Source organism: Triticum aestivum, chromosome 5D (assembly GCF_018294505.1).
Source record: "Triticum aestivum cultivar Chinese Spring chromosome 5D, IWGSC CS RefSeq v2.1, whole genome shotgun sequence".
NCBI lineage: Eukaryota > Viridiplantae > Streptophyta > Magnoliopsida > Poales > Poaceae > Triticum > Triticum aestivum.
In genome coordinates, this window is record NC_057808.1 from 78,907,096 (window position 1) to 78,930,181 (window position 23,086).

Consider the following 23,086-nt stretch of genomic DNA (forward strand, 5'->3'; position numbering starts at 1 on the left):
TGACTGTGGATGCGCAATAGATGCATAATCGACCCGAGTGCCTTGGGAAGCGCAGAATGCCTTGAACTCATCAGAATCAAAGTTGGAGCCGTTATCTGTGATAAAGCTGTGAGGGACTCCATATCTGAATATCAACTCCCTGATGAAACTGATGGCAGTGCTCGAGTCAAGATTCTTGATAGGCTTGGCTTCGATCCACTTGGTGAATTTGTCGACTGCCACGAGCAAATGAGTAAAGCCACTTCTGTCGGTTTTGAAAGGTCCAACCATGTCCAAACCCCAAACTGCGAACGGCCGGACGAGTGGAATAGTATTCAAGGCAGATGCAGGCTTGTGAGACATGTTCGAGTAAAACTGGCATCCTTCGCACTTGTCGACTATATCTTTAGCCATCTCATTTGCACGCGGCCAATAGAATCCTGCTCAGTATGCTTTGGCTACGATGGTCCGAGAGGACGCATGGTGGCCACAGGTCCCCAAGTGGATCTCATTTAGGATCAGCCGACCTTCTTCTGGAGAGATGCAGCGCTGAGCAACTCCGGTAACACTTTCTCTGTAAAGCTGTCCACTTATTATGGTGAAGGCTTTGGATCGTCGGACGATCTGGCGGGCCTCATCTTCATCCTCTGGGAGTTCCTGCCTGAGCAGGTATGCAATATATGGCACCGTCCAGTCGGGGATGATCACCAAAACCGCCATGATCAGGTCGACCACAGCCAGGACTTCAATCTCAGTCGGATTGGTTGAGCTTATCGGTTGTGGGGGCTCCTCTGTAAAAGGATCTTCTTGAACTGATGGGGTGTGGAGATGTTCCAAGAACACATTGCTAGGGATAGGTTTCCGAGTGGAACCTAACTTCGCCAGATCATCGGCAGCTTGATTCTTGATTCGGGGTATGTGGTGGAGCTCTAACCCCTCTAACTTCTTCTCCAACTTTCTTACTACATTGCAATAACCAGTCATAGCTGGGCTCCTGATATGCCACTCATTCATCACTTGATTGACCACTAAATCTGAGTCGCTGTAAACCATCAGGCATCGGACGCCGAGTGAGATGGCCATAAACAACCCATATAGAAGTGCCTCATATTCAGCTTCATTGTTGGAAGAATCAAAGTGAATCTAGAGAACATAACTGAGCTTGTCACCTCTTGGGGATACCAGGACCACTCCAGCACCAGAGCCATTCAACATTTTGGATCCATCAAAGAACATAGTCCAATGTTTCGAGTGAACCTGAGTCAGCTGCTGCTGCTCAATCCACTCGGCAAGGAAATCAGCTATTGCTTGAGACTTGATTGCTTTCTTTGCCTCGAACTTGATATCCAACGGAAGGAGTTCAATCGCCCACTTTGCTACTCGACCAGTTGCGTCCCTGTTGTTTAGAATTTCTGATAAAGGAGCATCGTTGACGACTGAAACCGAGTGGTCTGCAAAGTAGTGTGCAACTTTCTTCGTGGTCAAGTAAATTCCATAAACAAGCTTCTGATAATGCGGATATCTTTGCTTGGACGGAGTCAAGACTTCAGAAATATAGTACACTGGGCATTGAATTTTGTAGGCTTTGCCTTCTTCTTCCTGCTCGACTATGAGCACTGTGCTGACAACCTGTCCAGTTGCTGCAATGTATAGCAGTAGAGGCTCTTTGCGGATTGGGCAACAAGCACCGGCTGGGTGGAAAGCAGGGCTTTGAGCTCTACAAACGCTGCTTCGGCTTCAGGAGTCCACTCAAACTTGTCAGACTTCTTCATCAATCAGTAAAGAGGTAATGCGTTTTCACCGAGACGAGAAATGAATCGGCTCAACGCAGCCAAACAACCAGTAAGCTTCTGTATGTCGTGCACACGCACGGGGCTTTTCACTTGGAGAATTGCCCCAACCTTTTTTGGGTTTGCGTTGATCCTTCATTCGAAAATGAGGAAACGGAGCAGCTTTCCGCCCGGAACTCCGAATGTGCACTTTGACGGGTTGAGCTTGATATCATATCTTCTTAAGTTGGCAAAGGTTTCAGCGAGGTCAGTCAATAGGTCGGAACCCTTGCGTGACTTGACCACGATGTCATCCATGTACGCTTCCACGTTCCGACTGATCTGAGTGAGTAGGCACTTCTGAATCATGCGCATGAACGTGGCACCAGCTTTTTTGAGGCCAAAAGGCATGGTAACATAGAAAAAAAACCCGAATGGGGTGATGAAGGTTGTTTTTATTTCTTGAGGTCCATACAGTCGGATCTGATGGTACCCTGAATACACATCCAAAAAGAACAAGCACTCATACCCCGCAGTTGAGTCGACAATCTGGTCGATGCGGTGGAGAGGGAAATGATCTTTCGGGCAGGCCCGATTGATGTGTTTGAAATCGATACACATATGAAGTGAATCATCTTTCTTGGGGACCATGACAACATTGGCGAGCCACTCGGAGTGGTATATCTCGCGGATGAACTCAGCTGCCAGAAGCCGAGCCACCTCCTCGCCAATTGCCTTCCTTTTCTCCACGGCGTACCAACGGAGATGCTCTTTAACAGGTTTTGCTTTTGGGTCGACTCGCAAACGGTGCTCAGCCAGTCCCCTGGGTACACCTAGCATGTCAGATGGTTCCATGCAAAGATGTCCCAGTTCTCACGGAGGAATTGGATGAGCGCTTCTTCCTATTTGCTGTCGAGTGTTGTTGAGATGTGGGTCGGAGCAGCATTGGGATCAGTTGGGTGAATATGGACAAGCTTCGTCTCACCGGCCGACTGAAATGCGGACTCTGAAGCAGGCTTCTTAGCTCGCAGCAAATCACTCGGATCTGCATTCTTGTTGTATTCTTCCATTTCTACTGTTGCCATTTGCTCATCGTCAATCTTTGAGCCTTTCTGGAGGCACTCTTCTGCTCTTTGCTGATTCCCTGTGACTGTGATCACACCCCTGGGGCCAGGCATCTTCAACTTGAGATACATGTAACATGGTCGAGCCATGAAACGATCATATGCAGGTCTGCCCAGAATGGCATGATAAGCACTCTGGAAATCCACAACCTCAAACGTCAACTTTTCCTTACGGTAATTCTTTGAATCACCGAAAACACATCAAGAGTGATCTGACCGAGTGAATAGGCTTTTTTCCTGGGATGACTCCGTGGAATCTCATGTTGCTCTCACTGAGCTTGGACATCAGAATGCCCATCCCTCGGAGGGTCTCAGCATACAGAATGTTCAAACCACTGCCACCATCCATCAGAACCTTGGTCAGTCGGGTGCCCCCAACGACTGGGTCGACCACCAGCGCTTGCCGCCCAGGGGCAGCAACCTGCGTTGGGTGATCGGACTGGTCGAATGTAATGGGATTCTTCGACCACTTTAAATACGTTGTAGTTGCCGGAGCAACCATATTCACTTCTCGGTTGATAACTTTTAGTCGGCTTTTGCTTTCGACGTCAGCAAAATCACTAAAGTAGCAATGACATTGGGATAACCTTCATCTTCCTCTTTATCCTCCTCCTTATCAGATTCCTTCTCCTTTTCGCTGGGCTGGCCCTCTCGAAAGCTCTGAATCAGGAGTCGACATTGTCGAGTGGTATGCTTGGGATAAATCCAGTTACCCTCTTCGTCTTTTTTGGTGTGTATGTGACACAGCAAATCAAGAACATCGTTTCTCGCTTGATCTTTCACTTTTTTGGGGATCCATAGTCCTTCAGGTTTTCCCTTGAACCTCCCTTGATTCACAACTGCGGCTTCAGCAGGACCTGCAGTTTCAGCTTTGCGCTTCTGCTTCCGACTAGAATTTCCTCCTCCAGTGTCCTGGGCGACTGGTTTGTTCTTGCCACTGCGGAGTCGGTCTTCCTCTTCGCCGTTAGCGTACCGAGTGGCTATTTCCATCATTCGGGCCAGGGTCATGTCTCCTGTCCGACCGAATTTCAGGTTGAGCTCTCTGTATCGAACGCCCTCCTTGAAGGCACAAACTGTTTGGTGCTGTGACACATTTTCCACTGTATGGTGAAGAGTAGTCCACCTCTGAATGTAATCTCTCAAGGTCTCATTTGGCTTCTGGACACAATGTTGCAATTCAGTCAGCCCGGTTGGTTGCTTGCAGGTGCCCTCGAATGTTTTAACGAACACTCGGGCCAACTCTTCCCAACTGAAAATACTACCAGGGGCTAGCTGATTCAACCAAGCTCTGGCCGAACCCTCCAGCATCAAAGGAAGGTGTTTCATGGCCATATCATCATTGCCACCGCCAATCTGCACTGCCACTCGGTAATCTTCCAGCCAGGTGTCGGGCTTCGACTCACCGGTGAACTTACTCACGCTCGTCGCCAACCTAAAGTTGGGAGGGATCTCAGCAGCTCTGATGGTTCTACTGAAACATTCGGGCCCAGAAACATGCACTCTGCTTCCAATCGGACAATCTCTGTCTTGTCCCTCTCTGTGTGCCCGGCCTCTGTCGACCAGACCTTGTACAAGAACTGATCTTGCATCAAACCCGGGCTCTCTTGGGTCGACTAGAGCTCTGCGCTCATCACCATACGGGCGCCTGTCATCATACCGCCGGGACGTGTATGATCCGCCCCTCGGAGGAGGCGTAGGCACTCGACGGCGGTCATCACGGCCGAATCGATGATCATACAGTCCATGGCCCCGATCCAGGAGCTGATCCTGGTGGTGCCCACGATCCTCACGCCGCGGAGGTGATCTTGGACTGTGAGCCGACTGAACCGTGTCTGCAACCACAAACCTGATGTGGATCCTGTTGTGCGACTGAGAAACGGCAGAGTTTTGTTCACCCGCTGCCCGGAGCAGCGCTCGAATCTGCAGTAAACCTCTACCGGCCTCTGAACGCGATGGCTGAATCGACTCTGCTATACGGGTTGCAGCTGCAAGATTCTGAATCGGTGTGCAATATACCTGAGGTTCAGGCGGAAACAATTGTCGATGACATCGACTGGATTCGGGGATCTGCCGATGAGCGCGTTCATCGAGTGAGTGCTGTAGATTCTCCAGACACGCGCGCTCAGCCAAGGTGGCTAGGCGCGCAGCCTCCAAGGCCCGAGCCTCAGAGGTCTCTCCGACGATGGGGGTGTGGAGCGCCTCCACGTTATGACGATGCAGCTCTTCCCTCTGCTCCGAAGTGAGGGCTTCAGGATGATACTCGTCATGACCATGCAACGGACCGCCGCCACCATCGCCGCCGCCGCTGTGATGGAAACTAGGCGGGCTGCACGGTGTGTCGACCATCAGGACTTCCGCCGCAGGATCGCTGCTCCCGCACTCGGACAGGGTCTCAGAGGAACCAGTCGACGGGTCGAATAGTCTGTAGAGAGATTCGTCGGGCTCAGTTGCCGCGACATGAGGAGTGGCCGACTGGCGAGCCACCGCATGCTTCACCCACCGTAGAAGCCGCGATCGACCAGACCGCTTTTGCGATGGCGAACAGCAGGGAGCGAGGATGCCGCGGGAGCCGACCGATACTGGGTCGACGGCTGCCGCAAAAGGACCCGCGAGCACATGCGTGAAAGTGCATCGCCTCGCGGACGGGGAGTGTCTCGACGTCAAGGGGGGCCACTTGGAGCCAGGCGGAGTCGTCAGCGATGAAAACGAGCGTGCCGAGATGGATCTCGCGGCCCAAAGTCAAACCGCCGCCAAAAACCATGTTGATGAAGATCGAAAAAACTGCAACCTCACTGGAAGTCGCTAAGACACCTGCCCCACGGTGGGCGTCAACTGTTGTGGGAGTAAGCCTGACAGTATGAATAGGGGGTACGTAGGAGGAGGCAAGATCCTAGCTACGGTGAGGTTGTGCACGCAAGATGTATGAGTTCAGGCCCTTCTCGGAGGAAGTAATAGCCCTACGTCTCGATGCCCGGAGGCTTGGTCGACTGGATTATGCGTGAGAGTTACAGGGGGTGCGAACCCTTGTGCCAGAGGAGGGGGTGGCTTATATAGAGTGCGCCAGAACCCCAGCCATCCCACGTTACACAGGGTTGAATATACATTAAGACAGGGTGTTACTAGTAACGCCAGCTATAAAGAGCTATAAATGATCTTCAATACTATGGAGTGAATGTATGACCGTTGCCATCCCGAGTGACTTTAGACCTTCTGCTCTCCGAGTGATTCTTCTTGCGGTTGAGTGACTCTATCTTGGTCGAATGGAATTGGGGTACCCGAGTGAGATAGCTGGTCGAGTGGAATTCAGTAGGTATATTCTGTTGTACTTTGAATGTCTATGACCCTAGGGTAATGTCCCTCTAGGTCAGGCCTATGACCCTACCCTAGGTACATGTCATCGTCAAGACCTCGGTGAAGCTGCTTATATATTGGGCATCAAAATCTATAGAGATAGATCAAGACGCTTAATTGGACTTTCACAAAGCACATACCTTGATAAAGTTTTGAAGAAGTTCAAAATGGATCAGTCAAATAAAGGGTTCTTGTCTGTATTACAAGGTGTGAAGTTGAGTCAGACTCAATGCTTGACCACTGCAGAAGATAGAGAGAAAATGAAAGTCATTCCCTATGCCTCAGCTATAGGTTATATCGTGTATGCAATGCTGTGTACCAGACCTGATGTGTGCCTTGCTATAAGTTTAGCAGGGAGGTACCAAGTAATCCAGGAGTGGATCACTGGACAGCGGTCAAGAACATCCTGAAATACCTGAAAAGGACTAAGGATATGTTTCTTGTTTATGGAGCTGACAAAGAGCTTGTCGTAAATGGTTACGTCCATGCTTGCTTTGACACTGATCCGGATGACTCTAAGTCGCAAACCGGATACGTATTTATATTGAATGGTGGAGCTGTCAGTTGGTGCAGTTCCAAGCAGAGCGTCGTGGCGGGATGTACGTGTGAAGCGGAGTACACAGCTCTTCGAAAGCGGCAAGTGAAGGAGTCTGGATGAAGGAGTTCATATCCGATCTAGGTGTAATACCTAGTGCATCGGGTCCAATGAAAATCTTTTGTGACAATACTGGAGCAATTGCCTTAGCGAAGGAATCCAGATTTCACAAGAGAACCAAACACATCAAGAGACGCTTCAACTCCATCCGCGATCAATCAAGGAGGGAGACATAGAGATTTGCAAAATACATACAGATCTGAATGTTGCAGACCCGTTGACTAAGCCTCTTCCACGAGCAAAACGTGATCAGCACCAAGACTCCATCATTACAATGTAATCTAGATTATTGACTCTAGTGCAAGTGTGAGACTGAAGGAAATATGCCCTAGAGGCAATAATAAAGTTGTTATTTATATTTCCTTATATCATGATAAATGTTTATTATTCATGCTAGAATTGTATTAACCGGAAACTTGATACATGTGTGAATACATAGACAAAACAGAGTGTCCCTAGTATGGCTCTACTTGACTAGCTCGTTAATCAAAGATGGTTAAGTTTCCTAACCATAGACATGTGTTGTCATTTGATGAACAAGATCACATCATTAGAAGAATGATGTGATGGACAAGACCCATCCGTTAGCTTAGCATAATGATCGTTAAGTTTTATTGCTATTGCTTTCTTCATGACTTATACATATTCCTCTGACTATGAGATTATGCAACTCCCGAATACCGGAGGAACACCTTGTGTGCTATCAAACGTCACAACGTAACTGGGTGATTATAAAGATGCTCTACAGGTGTTTCCGAAGGTGTTTGTTGGGTTGGCACAGATCGAGATTAGGATTTGTCACTCCGAGTATCGGAGAGGTATCTCTGGGCCCTCTCGGTAATGCACATCACAATAAGCCTTGCAAGCAATGTGACTAATGAGTTAGTTGCGGGATGATGCATTACGGAATCTCGGGAAAGTAACATACCAATGACAAAGGGAATGGCGTATGTTGTTATTGCGGTTTGACCGATAAAGATCTTCGTAGAATATGTAGGAACCAATATGAGCATCCAGGTTCCGCTGTTGGTTATTGATCGGATATATGTCTCGGTCATGTCTACATAGTTCTCGAACCCGTAGGGTCCGCACGCTTAACGTTCAATGACGATTTGTATTATGAGTTATGTGTTTTGGTGACCGAAGATTGTTCGGAGTCCTGGATGAGATCACGGACATGACGAGGAGTCTCTAAATAGTCGAGAGGTAAAGATTGATATATTGGACGATGTATTTGGACACCGGAATGGTTTCGGGACGTTTCAGATATTTATCGGAGTACCGAGGGGTTATCGGAACCCCCCGAGGAAAGTAATGGGCCTACATGGGCCATAGGGGAGAGGGGAGGCAGCCCACAAAGGGGTGGCCGCGCCCCCTCCCATAGGGAGTCCGAATTGGACTAGGGGAGAGGGCGCCTCCCTTTCCTTCTCCTCTTCCCTCTCCCTTCCCTCTTTCCCCCTCCATGAGAAGGAAAAAAGGGGGGCCAAATCCTACTAGGACTGGAGTGCTAGTAGGACTCCCCTTTCCTTGGCGCACCCCTGGTGGCCGGCCTCCTCCTCTCCCTCCTTTATATACGTGGGCAGGGCACCCCTTGGAGACACACCAATTGTTCCAAGCCGTGTGCGGCGTCTCTCTCCATGGTTTACTCCTCCGGTCATATTCACGTAGTGCTTAGGCGAAGCCCTGCACGGATCACATTACCATCACCGTCACCACGCCGTCGTGCTGACGAAACTCTCCCTCGACCCTCTGCTGGATCAAGAGTTCGAGGGACGTCATCGAGCTGAACGTGTGCTGAACTCAGAGGTGCCGTACGTTCGGTACTTGATCGGTTGGATCGCGAAGACGTTCGACTACATCAACCGCGTTAACCTAACGCTTACGCTTTCGGTCTACGAGGGTACGTGGACACACTCTCCCCTCTCGTTGCTATGCATCTCCTAGATAGATCTTGCGTGATCGTATGAATTTTTTTGAAATTGCATGCTACGTTCCCCAACACTAGGAGACACAGATCCAGGGTTTCCTCTGAAGCAGATGCCTCTTGGAGGAAGAGGGTCACGCCAACTGCAGCTGCCCACGAGCACGAGCCGTGCCCACGACCACTTAGCTCTCTCGATGGCGCCTTCAAGAAGGACACGATGCCATGAGTGCCATCGCCGCCCTAGGGTTCTCACCCGAGAAACTGTGGAGTAGGAAAAGGTGGGGCGGACCCGAACGACGTCTCCAGGAAGAGAAACGACACCCTCGGGCGTCGTCACCGTCGCGGTCGGCAGGAGCCAACCAGGGAATTATCCCAATCCGAATCCCCACCTCCCGCTCCGCCCCATCTGGTGACCGGCAAGCAGCGCAACCATGTCTGCTACGACGGAGTGCACGATGCGAGTATTGGAGGAAGAAGCAGCTCGATGCCGTTGGCCGCCGAGGCAACAAGCTGCGACACCAACCCACCAGTGGATCGCCGGCAATCCGACGCGATCATAGGCAGCCCGCTCGCCCCGCCGCGCCACCGAACAGGGAGGCTCCCCTCGGGGCCGCCACCCCGGATCCAAGGCCCTCCGCCCTAGATCGGGAGGAGCAACGCCAGCACTGCCACCACAGCCGCCGATAGGACGCCGGCCAGCCGCCACACCGCCGAAGTCCAGATCTGGGCCATCATGAACCAGGTCGGTGCTGCCGCAGCCCAGATCGGGATTACACCCTCGAGCCAGGGAGCCCTGCATCACCCTTTGACCCACGAGAGGGAGGAGTGCCTCCGCCGGCGCACGCACAGGCTAAGCCCGGCGCCTACCACCGGCGGCGACGGAGGGGAGGGAGAGGGAGGGGCCGTGACCCGGCGGCTAGGGGTGGAGCCCCTCGGTCGCCCTCGCGGGGGGCGGCGGAGGGGAAGGGAGCTTCTAGGCGGTTTTACGAAATTAGTGTAGCGAGTTCTTTGAAACGAATGAAATATGCGTTTCCAAATATGTGAAATCGGTGTTTAAATTGAGTTAAATTTGTTCTTTGACACGACCATAATCTATTTTCCGAAATAAATGAAATTGTTTTTGTAAATGAGTGAAATATGTGTTTCGGAATAAGTGAGATCAGCGTTTCAAAATGAGTGAAATCACCTTTTCGAAGTGAGTGAAACCGGTTCTTTGTAATGACTTAAATATGTGTTTTGATATGAGTGAAATCAATGTTTTAAAATGAATAAAATTAGTTTTCCAAAATGAGTTCAACCAATTTTAGAATGAATTAAATCAGTATTTTCAAATGACTCATTTTTTTCTTAATTGTGAAAGCAGTTTTTAAAAAAAAATGAAATAAGTTTTTTGAAATGAGTTAAATCCCTTTTTTTAAATGCCAAAGCGAATGAGATGGTAAAATTTAAACTATGCTAAAATATATTGAATATTGGTCTTGTTTTAAAGATCTTGTCTTTAGGAATTCAAATATATATAAATATTTAAAAATGAAACATTTATTTGAAAGATATCATTTAATAGCTAACAAGAAAGTAAAATGTTAGTATTATAGGTTGAGTGGTCTAGGAGTACACATGCATGACTAAATGGAAAGATTATGGGGGCATGTTTATGTATTGGTCAGGTGGTGTCAGACTAGTATAGAAATGTATTTCAGCCCACAAAAGACTTATTAGTTTATTAGTCAAAGGACAATGTGCATTTTGATGTTGACATGAACGGCGGATGCTTCACCGGTACATACCAGTTCCGGTAAATTTACTTATTCGTGCACCGCTGCAGCTACCTGCGTTGGCAGAAGGAGAGGAGCAGCTGAGAAATGTACAAACAAGGTGGGTCAGCGGGAGCGTCTGACACCACTCGGGCGAGAAGCCGAGAGACATCCTGGGGGGACGTGTAAGATCTCACATTTAGGTGAGATCATGAGATCGACCCCAAAGAAAAAAAACATATTTAGACATTTCGAAAGAATCTGGAATTATTTGGCAACATTCATGTGGGCCATGTCTACAGTTCCCAAAAACCCAGCTCAAAACTCGTTGTACATTTAGAGATTCAAAAAAGACAAATTCGAACGTGAATAGTGTCAAAGTACCATTCAACCAAAGATTGACAATATTCACATTAGAATTTGTCTTTTTTGTTTCTATTGATGTAAGTTGAATTAGGAGATGAAATTTTTTGAGATTGTATATCAAACATTGATGAGTGTCTACAAAAAATTTGAGAACATTTGAACATGTATTAAAAAAAACGATCTCATAGATCTCATCCAATGTGAGATCTCACACAAGTTTCCCCATAATTCCAATGTGAGATCTCATATCTGTACACCATAGGTTTATACAGTAAACTGATAATTCATTGCAAATTTAAGCACCAGTGGTGCATTTACCTCTTACAAAAATCCAGAAATATCCTCTAAAAAAAATTCCAGAATTATTTTTCTGAGACAAAAGAAAAATCCAGAAATATATCTCTTTACGCGAGACGGCAAGAGAAAGGCCGTCGTACCGGTCTCGTCTGGGCAGCGGCGGGCCCACAAGTCAGCAGTCCAACATATCGAAGCCGTTCCCGGTTGGTGGAGGCCGCATGAACCTCGCGCCTCTCTCGGGCCCGCCCACCCCGTGGCGGCGAGCGAATCTAAATAAACCCAAACACAACGCCGACGCAATGGCAGCGAACGGCAATCACAATGACGGGTGGGACCGGCCCTCAACACTGATCCACGTGTCAGCTCCGGTTGACCTCTCCCCCGGGCTGTCGCCGTTATAATTGACGGCGCTCGCGGCGAGGGCGCAGCTAGTTAAAGAGGCATGCTCCCTTCTCGCTTCCTCCTCACCCCGCACTGCCCCACCGCGCCGGCCCCGACTCCGACTCCGACACACCCCGGCGGCGCGCGCTCACCGGGCTCGGTCGCGCTGCGGTTCGGATCCCCCGGAGGCGTGCGGCTTCGGCGCGGGCGAGGGTCGGCGGCGGTCGCGATGGCATCCGACGGGCGCGTGGAGCGGATCGCGTCCAGCATCCGCGCCATCCCCAACTTCCCCAAGCCAGGTGAGCGCACATCGTCGATGCCTCTCCCCGCTCCCCCCCTCTAGAACCCCTTGGTGTTCGCTTGCTAGCTCGGGTGGGTGGGTCGATCTGGTGGATGCCCAGTGGCTGTGGCGGCGGCGGGTTGCTACCTAGTGTGTCGCGGAAGTCGGCTAAGCTATGCTAGTCCCTGTGGTTTACGCGGTTTTGACCCGTGGTTATCATTTCTTAGACTTCACAGGGTAGCAGCGGGTGGACGCCGGTTTGGTGTATTTTGCCCAAGTGCAGCAGATGTAAACCACGCTAAATTTTAGTATGACCAGTATAAGGTGTTGCGAAATAACTGAGCTAGTGCTGGAAAAAATAAAATCTTACCGAAATCATGGCATCGAACAAAACGACAGCCATATATTTTAATCAATACAATCGCGAAAGTTTGGTAAGGTAAACTTCAGCTCACAAGTGTATAGACCATACATCTCCTAGGTTAGAATTAACTAAGGAGTGTAAATTGGTGTTGTAGCATATTGCTGCTGTGGTAAATGAAGTAAGAAATTCCTGTGTTTTTATGGTGAACCAATAGTCATTACAAGCAGGATGTGTCAATTGCCATTGCCATTTGCGAGCAGCTGTAACAACTTGTGTAGGAAGCTAAGCAAATAGGAGACTACCATAGATTTCTTAATGGTAGATTTATGCAATTGCTTATCATTTATAGGCTAGTGAACAGGGACTTGAATTGTGGCGCATGGAATTGATTCTGGCCGGTAGGAATTTGCGTATGGTCACGCCCTGATTTTCCTGTAATGATGGGCGACATGTGAACTATTGGTTTGTGTGGTGTTGAGCTGTTGGTAAATGGCAAGTGTATGTTTAGAGAAGGATCATGTGTGCTCTATATTGTTACATGTAAGGAATAAGAATTATTTTATTTAATCATGTATCTTGGTCTTTCTTCATGCAGGGATTTTGTTTCAGGACATCACAACCTTGCTTCTCGATCCGCAGGCATTCCGTGACACCACTGACCTCTTTGTCGAGCGGTACAAGGACAAAGACATCACTGTAGTTGCTGGTAATGTGAAATTAAGCAGAATGCCTTTTGTCTTTAATTTTCCTATTATTTAAAGGACAAAACTGTAAATATGGTTTTTATTTTCTCTGGTGTTAATTTATCATATTTGTTGCTATTATTACCAGGTGTTGAAGCCAGAGGATTCATTTTTGGTCCTCCCATTGCATTAGCCATAGGTGCAAAGTTTGTTCCAATAAGGAAGCCAAAAAAATTACCTGGTATGTTCGTTCTTTCAGTGCTTAATATGCAGCAGCTGCTTTTATTGGACAGACACACTTCAGGTCTCGAAGTGGATGCATTAGCTAATAATGTTGCATATTTATACTAGGTGAGGTGATATCGGAAGAATATTCTCTGGAATATGGCACTGACAAAATCGAAATGCACGTAGGAGCTGTGCAGCCCAATGACCGGGTCCTTATTGTGGATGATCTAATTGCCACAGGAGGAACCCTTTGTGCCGCTGCCAAACTTATTGGTGAGCTTCTATATTCAGTTCATAACGTGCTTTGTTCCTGTCTAGAAAATATCTTAAATGTGTAAATGGGAAACTTTGTTAATCAAGGTTCATTTGACTTGCAACTTGCAAAATATGTGACCCCCACCCCAAACTTGAGATAGCTGCCAACCACATGGAACTTTTTGCCAACCAATTTCCTGGTTCCTCATCCTCAAGTGGTCTCCCACCTTTCTCAAAGTATAAGTGATAGTCCTTGAGAGGAAGACCAAAAATATGTTTGAGATTTGAAATCTACAGTTTGTAAATTCTATGGTAGACTCGAGAAGTTTGTAAATTCTATGGTTGAACTTTGATGGGAAACCGGGTAGACACATGGAGCTCCCTTGAGAGGAATATATAGAGAGAGGCTCGTTGGTTTACTCTTTCGCTCGTATAGTTTATTCCACCTAGCTTTGCTTTACAGAACCTTTTAATTCCACAATTATTTGAAACAGTTCAACATTTTAAGAAAATCTTGTTACCTTGGTTGCTTGTACCATGGATTTTGAGTCGCACGACTAGTCGATGAGTCGCAAAAAAATGTTGACTCAACTTAGTGTCGACTCGAGTCGCGAGTCACGACTAGTCGCAACTTCAGGCTCGACTTTTTCCGAGTTGCTACCCCAGAGCGACTCGAAAACCATGGCTTGTACCAAAAGTATTTAAATAGTTCCTTCTAAAAATCTAGCCGTTGGGATTTTTCTGCAAAAAACTTGACAGTCCAACTCGGATCTGGCACTCTGGATTCAGTAACCAACAACCACTTTGGCCGACGTGGCAGCTACCACGCACAACTGAGCAACTGCTTCTCACCTGGACACTCTGGATGCCCAATATTGGTAGCCACAAAGGCTTCTCAAGGTAGCACAGGTATGTCTAGGGTCAGCCGAGATGTTCACACTGGTCAATCGATCCAGAACCGGACAGTCTGGGTCAGATAGACACTTCGGTTTCCACCTGGGACACTTTTGCTGCTCATCATAGGGAGTGACAAAGGCTTCTCTGTGGAGAAACACGTCCATTCTCGGCCGAGGGGTTCGGATTGGCCTGACGAAAACAAGTTCGGTCTGTCTGACTCCAACACAAATACTCTTGCTCGCATAGATTTTTGGTTTGCATATAAATAAGAATTTTTTCTTTGGGTGACAAGGTTCGAGTAATGTGCATTGAGCTATTTCATGAGCATTCCATGGAACCCCCTTAATAGTACGACTTACATATATACACCCAATGTAAGCTTGATCACTTAAGCCTAGGGAAAACTAATGTCCTTTTGGTTTTGCTGTCTTTAACTTCCCGTTCGGGGATTCACTAATATGGGTAAACTTCACTTTCGTGGGACTAAATCTGAGCTTTCACTCATGAAAATTATTAGCCCCTTAATGACTTGTCATTTATTACCAAAACCCACTGGGGTGGAATGCACTTTCAAATGGTAACATACCTTCCAAGTTTTGAAAGGAAGGCAGTCCAATTATGCTTATATTAGAGGTGTGATTTGGTGACCCTTAGGGTGCTCACATCACTTTTGGAAAACTAGTTCATTTGTTTGAACTAAAGAGGGTTAGAGGGTAACCTAAAGGTTACGCATTTGCACCCCAAACTTATTACATTTCTTTCCTATTGTTTATCATATGGTGATTTATTTATCTTAATTATGTCCTTCTACATTGTAGAACGTGTTGGAGCAAAGGTGGTTGAGTGTGCCTGTGTTATTGAACTGCCAGAGTTGAAGGTACATTTTACTTCCAATTCATGTCTCCTTGTTTAGGTGAACTAAACATTGTTCATACTTGATTGTTGGAATTATTGTCATGCTCTTATTAGGATTTTCCATTCATGTATTTTTTTATTGGTTAGCTTTTGATGAAACTAATAATTGTGAGGTTTGCTTCCAATGTAGCTAACACATGCAACTATGAGAATTAGTTGCATGAATAAAGGACAAATGAACCTCACTTTGATGTGATTCTATCGAGGATTATACCACTTGTTATCCACCTAATAAATATACTAGGATTAGACAGTTTCACCAGTAAAGCTCTATCTGCTTTTATCCTCGTGCAGTTAGATAACACGATGCCTAGTTCATGCACACTGTCATTGATACAAGCAGACTGACTGACTGAGCATGCACCTTATGACTTGAGGCTAGCTACAAGGAAGGAAATATGTGCAAGCTATGACCAGAAGTTCACCAGCGAAACACTTAGACTAAACGTTTCTGCAGTTTTTGAAATAATAATTGATTAACTGCCTAAAGTCATGAATTTTGCAGCTTAATGACTCATAATTATCATCTATGAGTTCCAGCTACTCCCTCCGTCCCAAAATATAAGATCATTTTTGACACTTATATTCTTATATTTTGGGATGGAGGGAGTAGATATGACTTATAGTTGCTTATCATGAGAATTTTGCTTTGTTCCAATGATGTTTCCCTTCTGCATGTATCTCTAACCAAGGCATGTATTTCAGGGCCGGGACAAGTTGGGGGACATGCCTGTTTTTGTCCTTGTGCAGGCAGACGAATCAGTATGAAACAAGTTGTGACTCTTGAGTTGTTCCAATGATATTTCCCTGCTGGAACTATACTGGAAGCAGCAAAGATATCCGTTACAATCTTAGCTAGTTCCTATCTGGAGCTGCTCAATAAAATTCCATCTTTAAATTTGTCCTTCTGTAACTGTTTGGGAATGCGGACTTGGTTGTTGTTCCCTGTAATACGTGGCTTATTTCTGTCAAAAACAGTGCAAATTATTCATGTCAATGAAGGATGGTCTGTACTGAAGTTTGTTTCTCTTGCTACTTGCTAGCATCATTTACTTTCGTGCTTTGTTGGTGCTTGTCATGACTACCCATTTTAGTTGATGTATGCAGATCTGCATTTATCTGAGATTTTTCTGGTGTCTGTAGTTAGTATACTCATGGATGTGTTTCTTCCATGACCATTGATAATATTGGGGTTATGGTTATGCTTTTGTAGTTTGGTACGTGTCTAGCCAAAGTCCCAAATGTACATTTTACCATCTTTGTGTCGGTCATGTTATATTTTTTTTTTAGAAAAGGAGGATGACCCCCAGCCTCTGCATCTGCGAGATGCATACGGCCACTTTATTGATTATTCTTGAGGACCTTACAAAGTATTACAACAATATGCCTGAATCCGCCGTCTTGGCAATATATGCCACTACTCTTATCCATATGATGAAGGGGTGCTAGCTGGGCCAAATACCCAGACCACTCACCTAAGCCTATCATCAAAAGGCAGAAGCCCTAGCCGAGCCACATACCAAAATTTGCTTGATCTTAACTACCTATATGGCTGGAAAGTCCCCAGACAGAATTGCACTTCTGAATAAAAATTAGTTGCTCAGGTCGATCAGGATCTTGAATCTTTGCCAACTATAATTCTGTTCTTGTTTGAAAATTTTGGGTTACCATCATAGTATAATTGAACTGTCCTACCTAACTGTGAGAAGGTAATTTTAACGGACACAAAAATTTCAGTAGTTTTGCATCTGTTGAAATTTCATTTCTTTCTGAGCAATATTGCCTTAACCGAGCTATGCTTTTGAAAGTTGGAACTAGGGTGTGTTTTTTGCAGCCTTAGTCAACAATTTGTGAATTAATTCTGATGCTTCCTTCTCTGATGTCCTAATCGAAGGTGCCAGAGTATTGTTTGACTTCCAAGTTTTTTATGGATCCGAGGAATAGTTTCATGATCACCTTTTGACATTGAGCTATTATGTATAATCTCTGTCTTCTAATTTGTTTCATGTTCTTTGAAAGTTTCATCTGTTTACTTTGACTTCTTTTGCCTGGCATTAACTGATGAATGCCGAAACTCTTCCTTGTGGTTTCTGGGGATAGGGGCAGTGTAACTACCATCAATCTTCATATCTGAAGAAAGAAATATTCTTGACATTGGTGTCTGCATACGTTTTAGGTTGCTATAATTTGGTCAAGTCCTGATACATCTTTGCTTAGATGGTACTGGGGCTTCTATATATCCCTGTGTAACCTCCCTTCATATATGTTTTTTCTCTCTTATATTTTCTTGGAGTTCAGCATGCTGACTGGACAAAAAATGGCTACTTTTCCGATTTGAGTTAAAATAGAGGATGGATCAAGAGATACTTCTGTCATTAACATAGAAACTAATATTACCGAGCAGTATGTTGCTATTAGCAGCAGTAGGACACTAGTGAAAACTCCACAGGTCTGAAGTTTATATGCATGTTGCTTTCCCTTTGAATTTAGTTTCATATGTATATGGTTTGATAAAATGTTTTCTCATTAAATATGTTTACACTGAATGGAAATTGTATCTGATGTTGTGGTATCGATGCATTAATTCTTTTGGAAGCTACATAGTTCAGTCATGGCACAATATCTGTGTTTGAGTAGTTTATAGATGGCAATGTGAACAAGTTTTACTGGTTAGTGCCCTAATTTTTCCCTTGCTATTAGCTTACGAAAATACATTGAGGATCTTGGTTTCTTAGTGAACTATCATATTGACTTTTGTGCGATCAACACAAATAATGAAATCGTAAACAATATTGCATTACTTTTGTCAACTGAAAATGACAGAAATATCACAACTCTTATATTCTTACTTCTGCCTTTATTTTGTACTAATATATTCAGTGATTTAGAATCCTGTCGATTGTGATCACTTAATGTTGACATGGTAAATTGCTCCTGCCTCCCCACAATCATTACTCGGATATTTACTATGAGCAATTAGACAAACTAACTCACATGTTTTGTAAAATATTTGACTCCTATTTATACAAACAATATTTGTCCCCATAATTCATTATTCAGATATTTATTATGAGCAGGTAGACAAACTAACTGACATATTTTGTAAAATATTCGACTCCTATTTATAGAAACAATATTTGTTTATAAAACACACCCTCCCATTTTATAATAATGTCAGAAACTTAAAATTACGATATGACTTTGAGGAAGTGAAAAAGGAATATGTAGAGATATTCTTAGATCTGTAAGTTTAGCTATCTTTTCAAGCTCTTAAAAAACTATTGTTCTTCACAGAAATCGTAGCAGGGGAAGACTATTCCTAACATAGTTTATTCGTGCCAGTTTGTGCGCATAATTTAAAAGCTAAGAAACACTAACAAGAGAATGTCTTTTAGGATATTCGAAAGGGAGTAATCTCACAAGCAATTTGGCTTTCCCATGCTATTAGTTGACCTTCTAGGAAGCAGAAAATAAATGTAACCGCATATTTAGTAATGATCTCATGTCAGGCTATTCATTCTACTCTGTTAATGATATCTGCTTGCCTGTTTAGGTCTTCTGTAATGCATAATTGCATATGCATGCAATTTTGCCGCGTAACATCGGAGGCATCCTTGCTTCTTTGATACAGCTAAAGGGTAGGGATCATGGGCCATAAACTAACCTCGTATTGTTTCCTTTGAATCATTCTCCTTGCCAGCATCTTAGCTGTTCTTGTTTACCAAAGTGGGGCAGGCAATCTTTTTTCAGAACATGACAGAAGTACAGCTGATTTGTGCATTGCGGTGGATCTGAGTCATGTGCAGCTATTGATTACTAGATATATACGCAGATCACTTCCTACCCATGAGGATAGCAGGATCAGATCTCCATGTCGGATGTCGCGCAAACTTGACACCTTAAAGGGAGACCTACATTGTGGCAACCATTCTGGTGATGCACATGCTCATTGATTGTTAAAACGTGCCATAATCTGAATTTAAGATCTAACTGAGGTTTCTGCACAGCTTTTTGGGAATGTTGCTGTAGTGTTACCATGTTGACCTTCGGATACGTTAGAATGAACAAACCAACTGATGACAATGAATGATACAGATCTGTTCATTTTTCAGTACATTTTGCTGGTCCGTATTTCACTGCATTTCTTTGGTTTGGTGCTGTTGGCAGAAACTTATTTTTCTTTGTAAGTTTAGGATAGAGAATTTAACTAGATTGATGTTTATCGTGTGTAAAATGTCAATGTGGTAAATCTTTCAGGATACCAACCTCCAAAATCTTGTAAGTGTTGAACATCAATGCTGCTGCTGCTGCGGGCACAGGGTGTGAGAATTATTTGCAGATCAAGACCTTGATATCCATAGAGATGTGCTTTCATATATCCTCTTTTGAGTTCTTAAGAATGTTCAGATTCCTTTCACCATGTTCGTGCAGGCATGTCTTTGCATATCCTACTTTTGTTTATTCCATCTCTAACCAACACCAGTACACATATTTTTGCAAGAAAGAAAGCATGAGCACATAGTTGTCTTGATCTTATTCTATTCTATTCCAAGGTAAACTCTTGCTATTCCGGTTCAGAGCTCATAGACTTCCTTTGCCTGTCCTCGATGAATCATGGACCAATGATTAGTAAAATGTCTCTAATCATTGTGCGGTTTCTTCGGAGACAGGCCGCATAACTGTAATCTTGGACAAGTCACTGTCTTGCTCACCAACCAGCAGTTGAAATTCTCTAAAGTTGTCGTCTTCAGCTCTCCACATCACCACAACATTACCATGGCTGTTGCTAATCGCCAGCCTATCACCACACACTTCATGCCACCCATTGACTGTCCTTTGTTTACTCATGCTCACATTTTCTTTATTCTGCAGATGTTGTTCCCTGCAACCTCTCAGAATTCTGAACAGTATAAAAGCACCTGAACTGCTGTGCATTTGTCTTCACCCCTCTCAACAGCAAGTGCGTCCAACCACACTCCCCAGGTCACCCTTTGCCTCCAAGGCTCCCAAGTCCCAAATTCACATCTCAATGGAGGCTGGAGGACTGATTTCGGAGGCTGGCTGGACCATGTTTGACTTCCCGCCACAGGGCGAGGAGTCCGATATCATGGCGCAGCTGCTTGGCACCTTCCCTTCCCATGGTGATGAAGCCCAGCAGGATCTGCCTTGGTATCAGGCTTCCCATCCATCCTACTATGACGCTGATCTTAATACAAGTGCATGTAGTGACAGCAATGCTAGCAGCTTTGCTGTTCCATCCGAATGCATGGGCTACTATTTGGGTGATTCAAGTGAGGCCCTGGGCATCACGTCCCTCGCACCACAGGACCTGAACTTGGTCCAGGAGCAAGGCGCAACCGAGTTTCTGAATATGATCCCTAGCATTTCCCATGATTTGTACCGGAACGGCGAGTCAAGCTGCGAGGGTCTCGACTCGGTCAGTGCTACTAACAAGAGGAAGCACTCGGTGGAAGAAGAAATCGATGGCCAAGCGAGAGTAAGTCCTGAGGATGACTGATCATTCTGTTCACCGGCTATGTCTTTTAGAAAGATATGTTCATGCTGTTAGTGTGGATACTGACTGTAATTGATTAATTGCAGGGTCGGAAATGCGCAAGGAAGGCTGCACCGAAGCGAGCAAAGAACGCCAAGCAAACCGAAGCGAGCTGCTGCACCTCTGACAATGACTCGAATGCTTCTCAAGAGTCTGCAGATGCTGGTGTTACTCCAAAAGGCAAGGCCCGGGCTGGACGCGGGGCAGCAACCGATCCCCAGAGCCTCTATGCAAGGGTACTGCAAATAATCATCTCTTTCGCATCTGAAGTACTAATTATCTTTTGCAACTGAATGTGAAGTACTAATTCTCTGTTCTTTGCTTGAGCAGAAAAGGAGGGAAAGGATCAACGAGAGGCTGAAGACACTGCAGACCCTTGTGCCCAATGGAACCAAAGTATGCTTCTGAACATTCATGCTACTGATAGCCTACATGAATAAAAATGCTAAGATCCAATGGCTAAATCAACAATGTTTTTGTATTGATCTTGCAGGTAGATATGAGCACCATGCTTGAAGAGGCAGTCCAGTATGTCAAATTCCTGCAACTTCAGATCAAGGTGAGCAGTTGCTCAATTTAGTTCGGTTCGACATCAGACAAATTGTTCCATGGCGGACATTGCGGCTGACGAATTTCTCTCTCTTAAATTTCCAGGTCCTCAGCTCTGATGAAATGTGGATGTACGCGCCGATTGCGTACAACGGGATGAACATTGGGCTTGATCTGAACATGTAGAGATGATTTTGGCAGTCTCGAGCGGGGAATGCAGTTTGTGTTTGAGATAAACGAGTTCTCCACTAACCATTCAATCTACCTGTGTTACCATGTGTCGTTTTGGAAGCTGTTATACAGATCATCATAGGCGCAGCAGTAGCATACTTAAACTTGTGAAGAGGCCCTTTTAGAGGATCAGTAAACTGAAGATAATACTACCATTTTCTTGACATTAGCATGAAATGCAAGATCTTGAAAACTTGTAGATTTGTATTTGTTTTCTTTGGACCAAATATAGTTCTTTTGTTGGCATGTGATGATTTGTTCAATGATCTAGTCTCTTGTGGTTTGCAAAGTTCAAACCCTGACACTTTAAGATAAATGACTGAAACTGCAAAATCACATTGGAATGAGCTTCATAATTTTTGGGGGACACAATCTTTCGGTCTTGCGATATACTATGAGCTATCACCATAAAAACATTTCTCAATTCCATTTTCTCTACCCTTTCCACTATGAAGAAAATAACCATGCATGTAGCTGACTGTTGACGTGCATTAGAATTTGCATTGACATTTCCAACATAAACTGAATTCATTAATTATAAAGTTTTAGATGCGAGAGAAAATGTATTATTAAGAGGGATGTGATATGCTGCACAAATCATGCACTCTCCATTTTAACATTTGCCCTAACAAATCCTCAAACTAACTTCTGAAAATAGGGTTTATTTCAGGCCGGCCACACAAGGATGCGATCATTTCAATTAGGACGCTCCGGTTTTCCTGGCTCGCTGGTCAAGGTTGACCGGTCCACTATTGACCATTTACTGTTGACTTTTCAAGTTTTTTTAAAATCAGGAATTCAAAAAAAATGTTTGTGAAAATTCAAAATAATCACGGTTTCAAAAAAATATTCATGAACTCAAAAAGTTCATGAGTTCATTTTTTTATATGGGATTAAAAAAAGTTAATGAATTTGAAAAAAAGTTCAAGAACTTGAAAAATTCATGCTTAAAAAAAAAGTTCACGGGATTCAGAAAAAGTTCATGCATTTGAAAGAAAGTTCACGACCTTGAAAAAATTAACGAGTTCAAAAAAGTTCATGCATGTGAAAACAAAGTTCACAAATTTGGAAAAAGGTCGCCTGTCTCACGGGTTTGGGAAAAAGTTACACAAAAATGGAAAAAGTTCATGAATTTAAGGAAAAAATGTTCACAATATGTTTTCAAAAAGTTCACGAATTAAAGAAAAAGTTCACGCATCTAAAAAAATGAAAAAGAAAAGAAAAAACCAAATAAAACCGTCATGAAAACCTTAAAAGGAAAGGTGGGAAAAATCGTCAGAAGCTTCATAAAACCGGCTGGGTTCTCTTCCCAAAAAAACTCGCATGACAAAATGTTGAACACAAAACTACACGTGTGACAAAATGTTTGCGACCCAAAAAGTTAAAAAAATGTTAATGGGCCGAGCCCAAGGAGGGACGGGGTGTACGCTGGTTTGTGCCAACGCCTATAAGTGGGGCAACGAGCACCAAATAGGATCGGGCGCCAGGGGTACAAGTGGGCGAAGCTACATAGCAGCTTCGAGGCCAGAA

At 44.9% G+C, this 23,086-nt stretch overlaps 2 protein-coding genes across 2 annotated transcripts; both read left to right on the forward strand.

The window, feature by feature from the left end:
- The first annotated feature begins 11,595 nt into the window (after positions 1 to 11,595).
- LOC123119570 (adenine phosphoribosyltransferase 1-like) lies at positions 11,596 to 16,240 on the forward strand. Its single transcript, XM_044539427.1, has 6 exons — positions 11,596 to 11,899; positions 12,840 to 12,950; positions 13,076 to 13,168; positions 13,279 to 13,428; positions 15,126 to 15,184; positions 15,928 to 16,240. Exons 1-6 carry the CDS (start codon positions 11,662 to 11,664, stop codon positions 15,988 to 15,990), a joined length of 714 nt encoding a protein of 237 aa, XP_044395362.1. The 5' UTR covers positions 11,596 to 11,661; the 3' UTR covers positions 15,991 to 16,240.
- Positions 16,241 to 18,151: 1,911 nt separating this feature from the next.
- On the forward strand, positions 18,152 to 21,807 carry LOC123124392 (transcription factor bHLH129). Its single transcript, XM_044545013.1, has 5 exons — positions 18,152 to 20,719; positions 20,824 to 21,012; positions 21,107 to 21,172; positions 21,270 to 21,335; positions 21,431 to 21,807. Exons 1-5 carry the CDS (start codon positions 20,069 to 20,071, stop codon positions 21,509 to 21,511), a joined length of 1,053 nt encoding a protein of 350 aa, XP_044400948.1. The 5' UTR covers positions 18,152 to 20,068; the 3' UTR covers positions 21,512 to 21,807.
- The last annotated feature ends 1,279 nt before the right edge of the window (positions 21,808 to 23,086 follow it).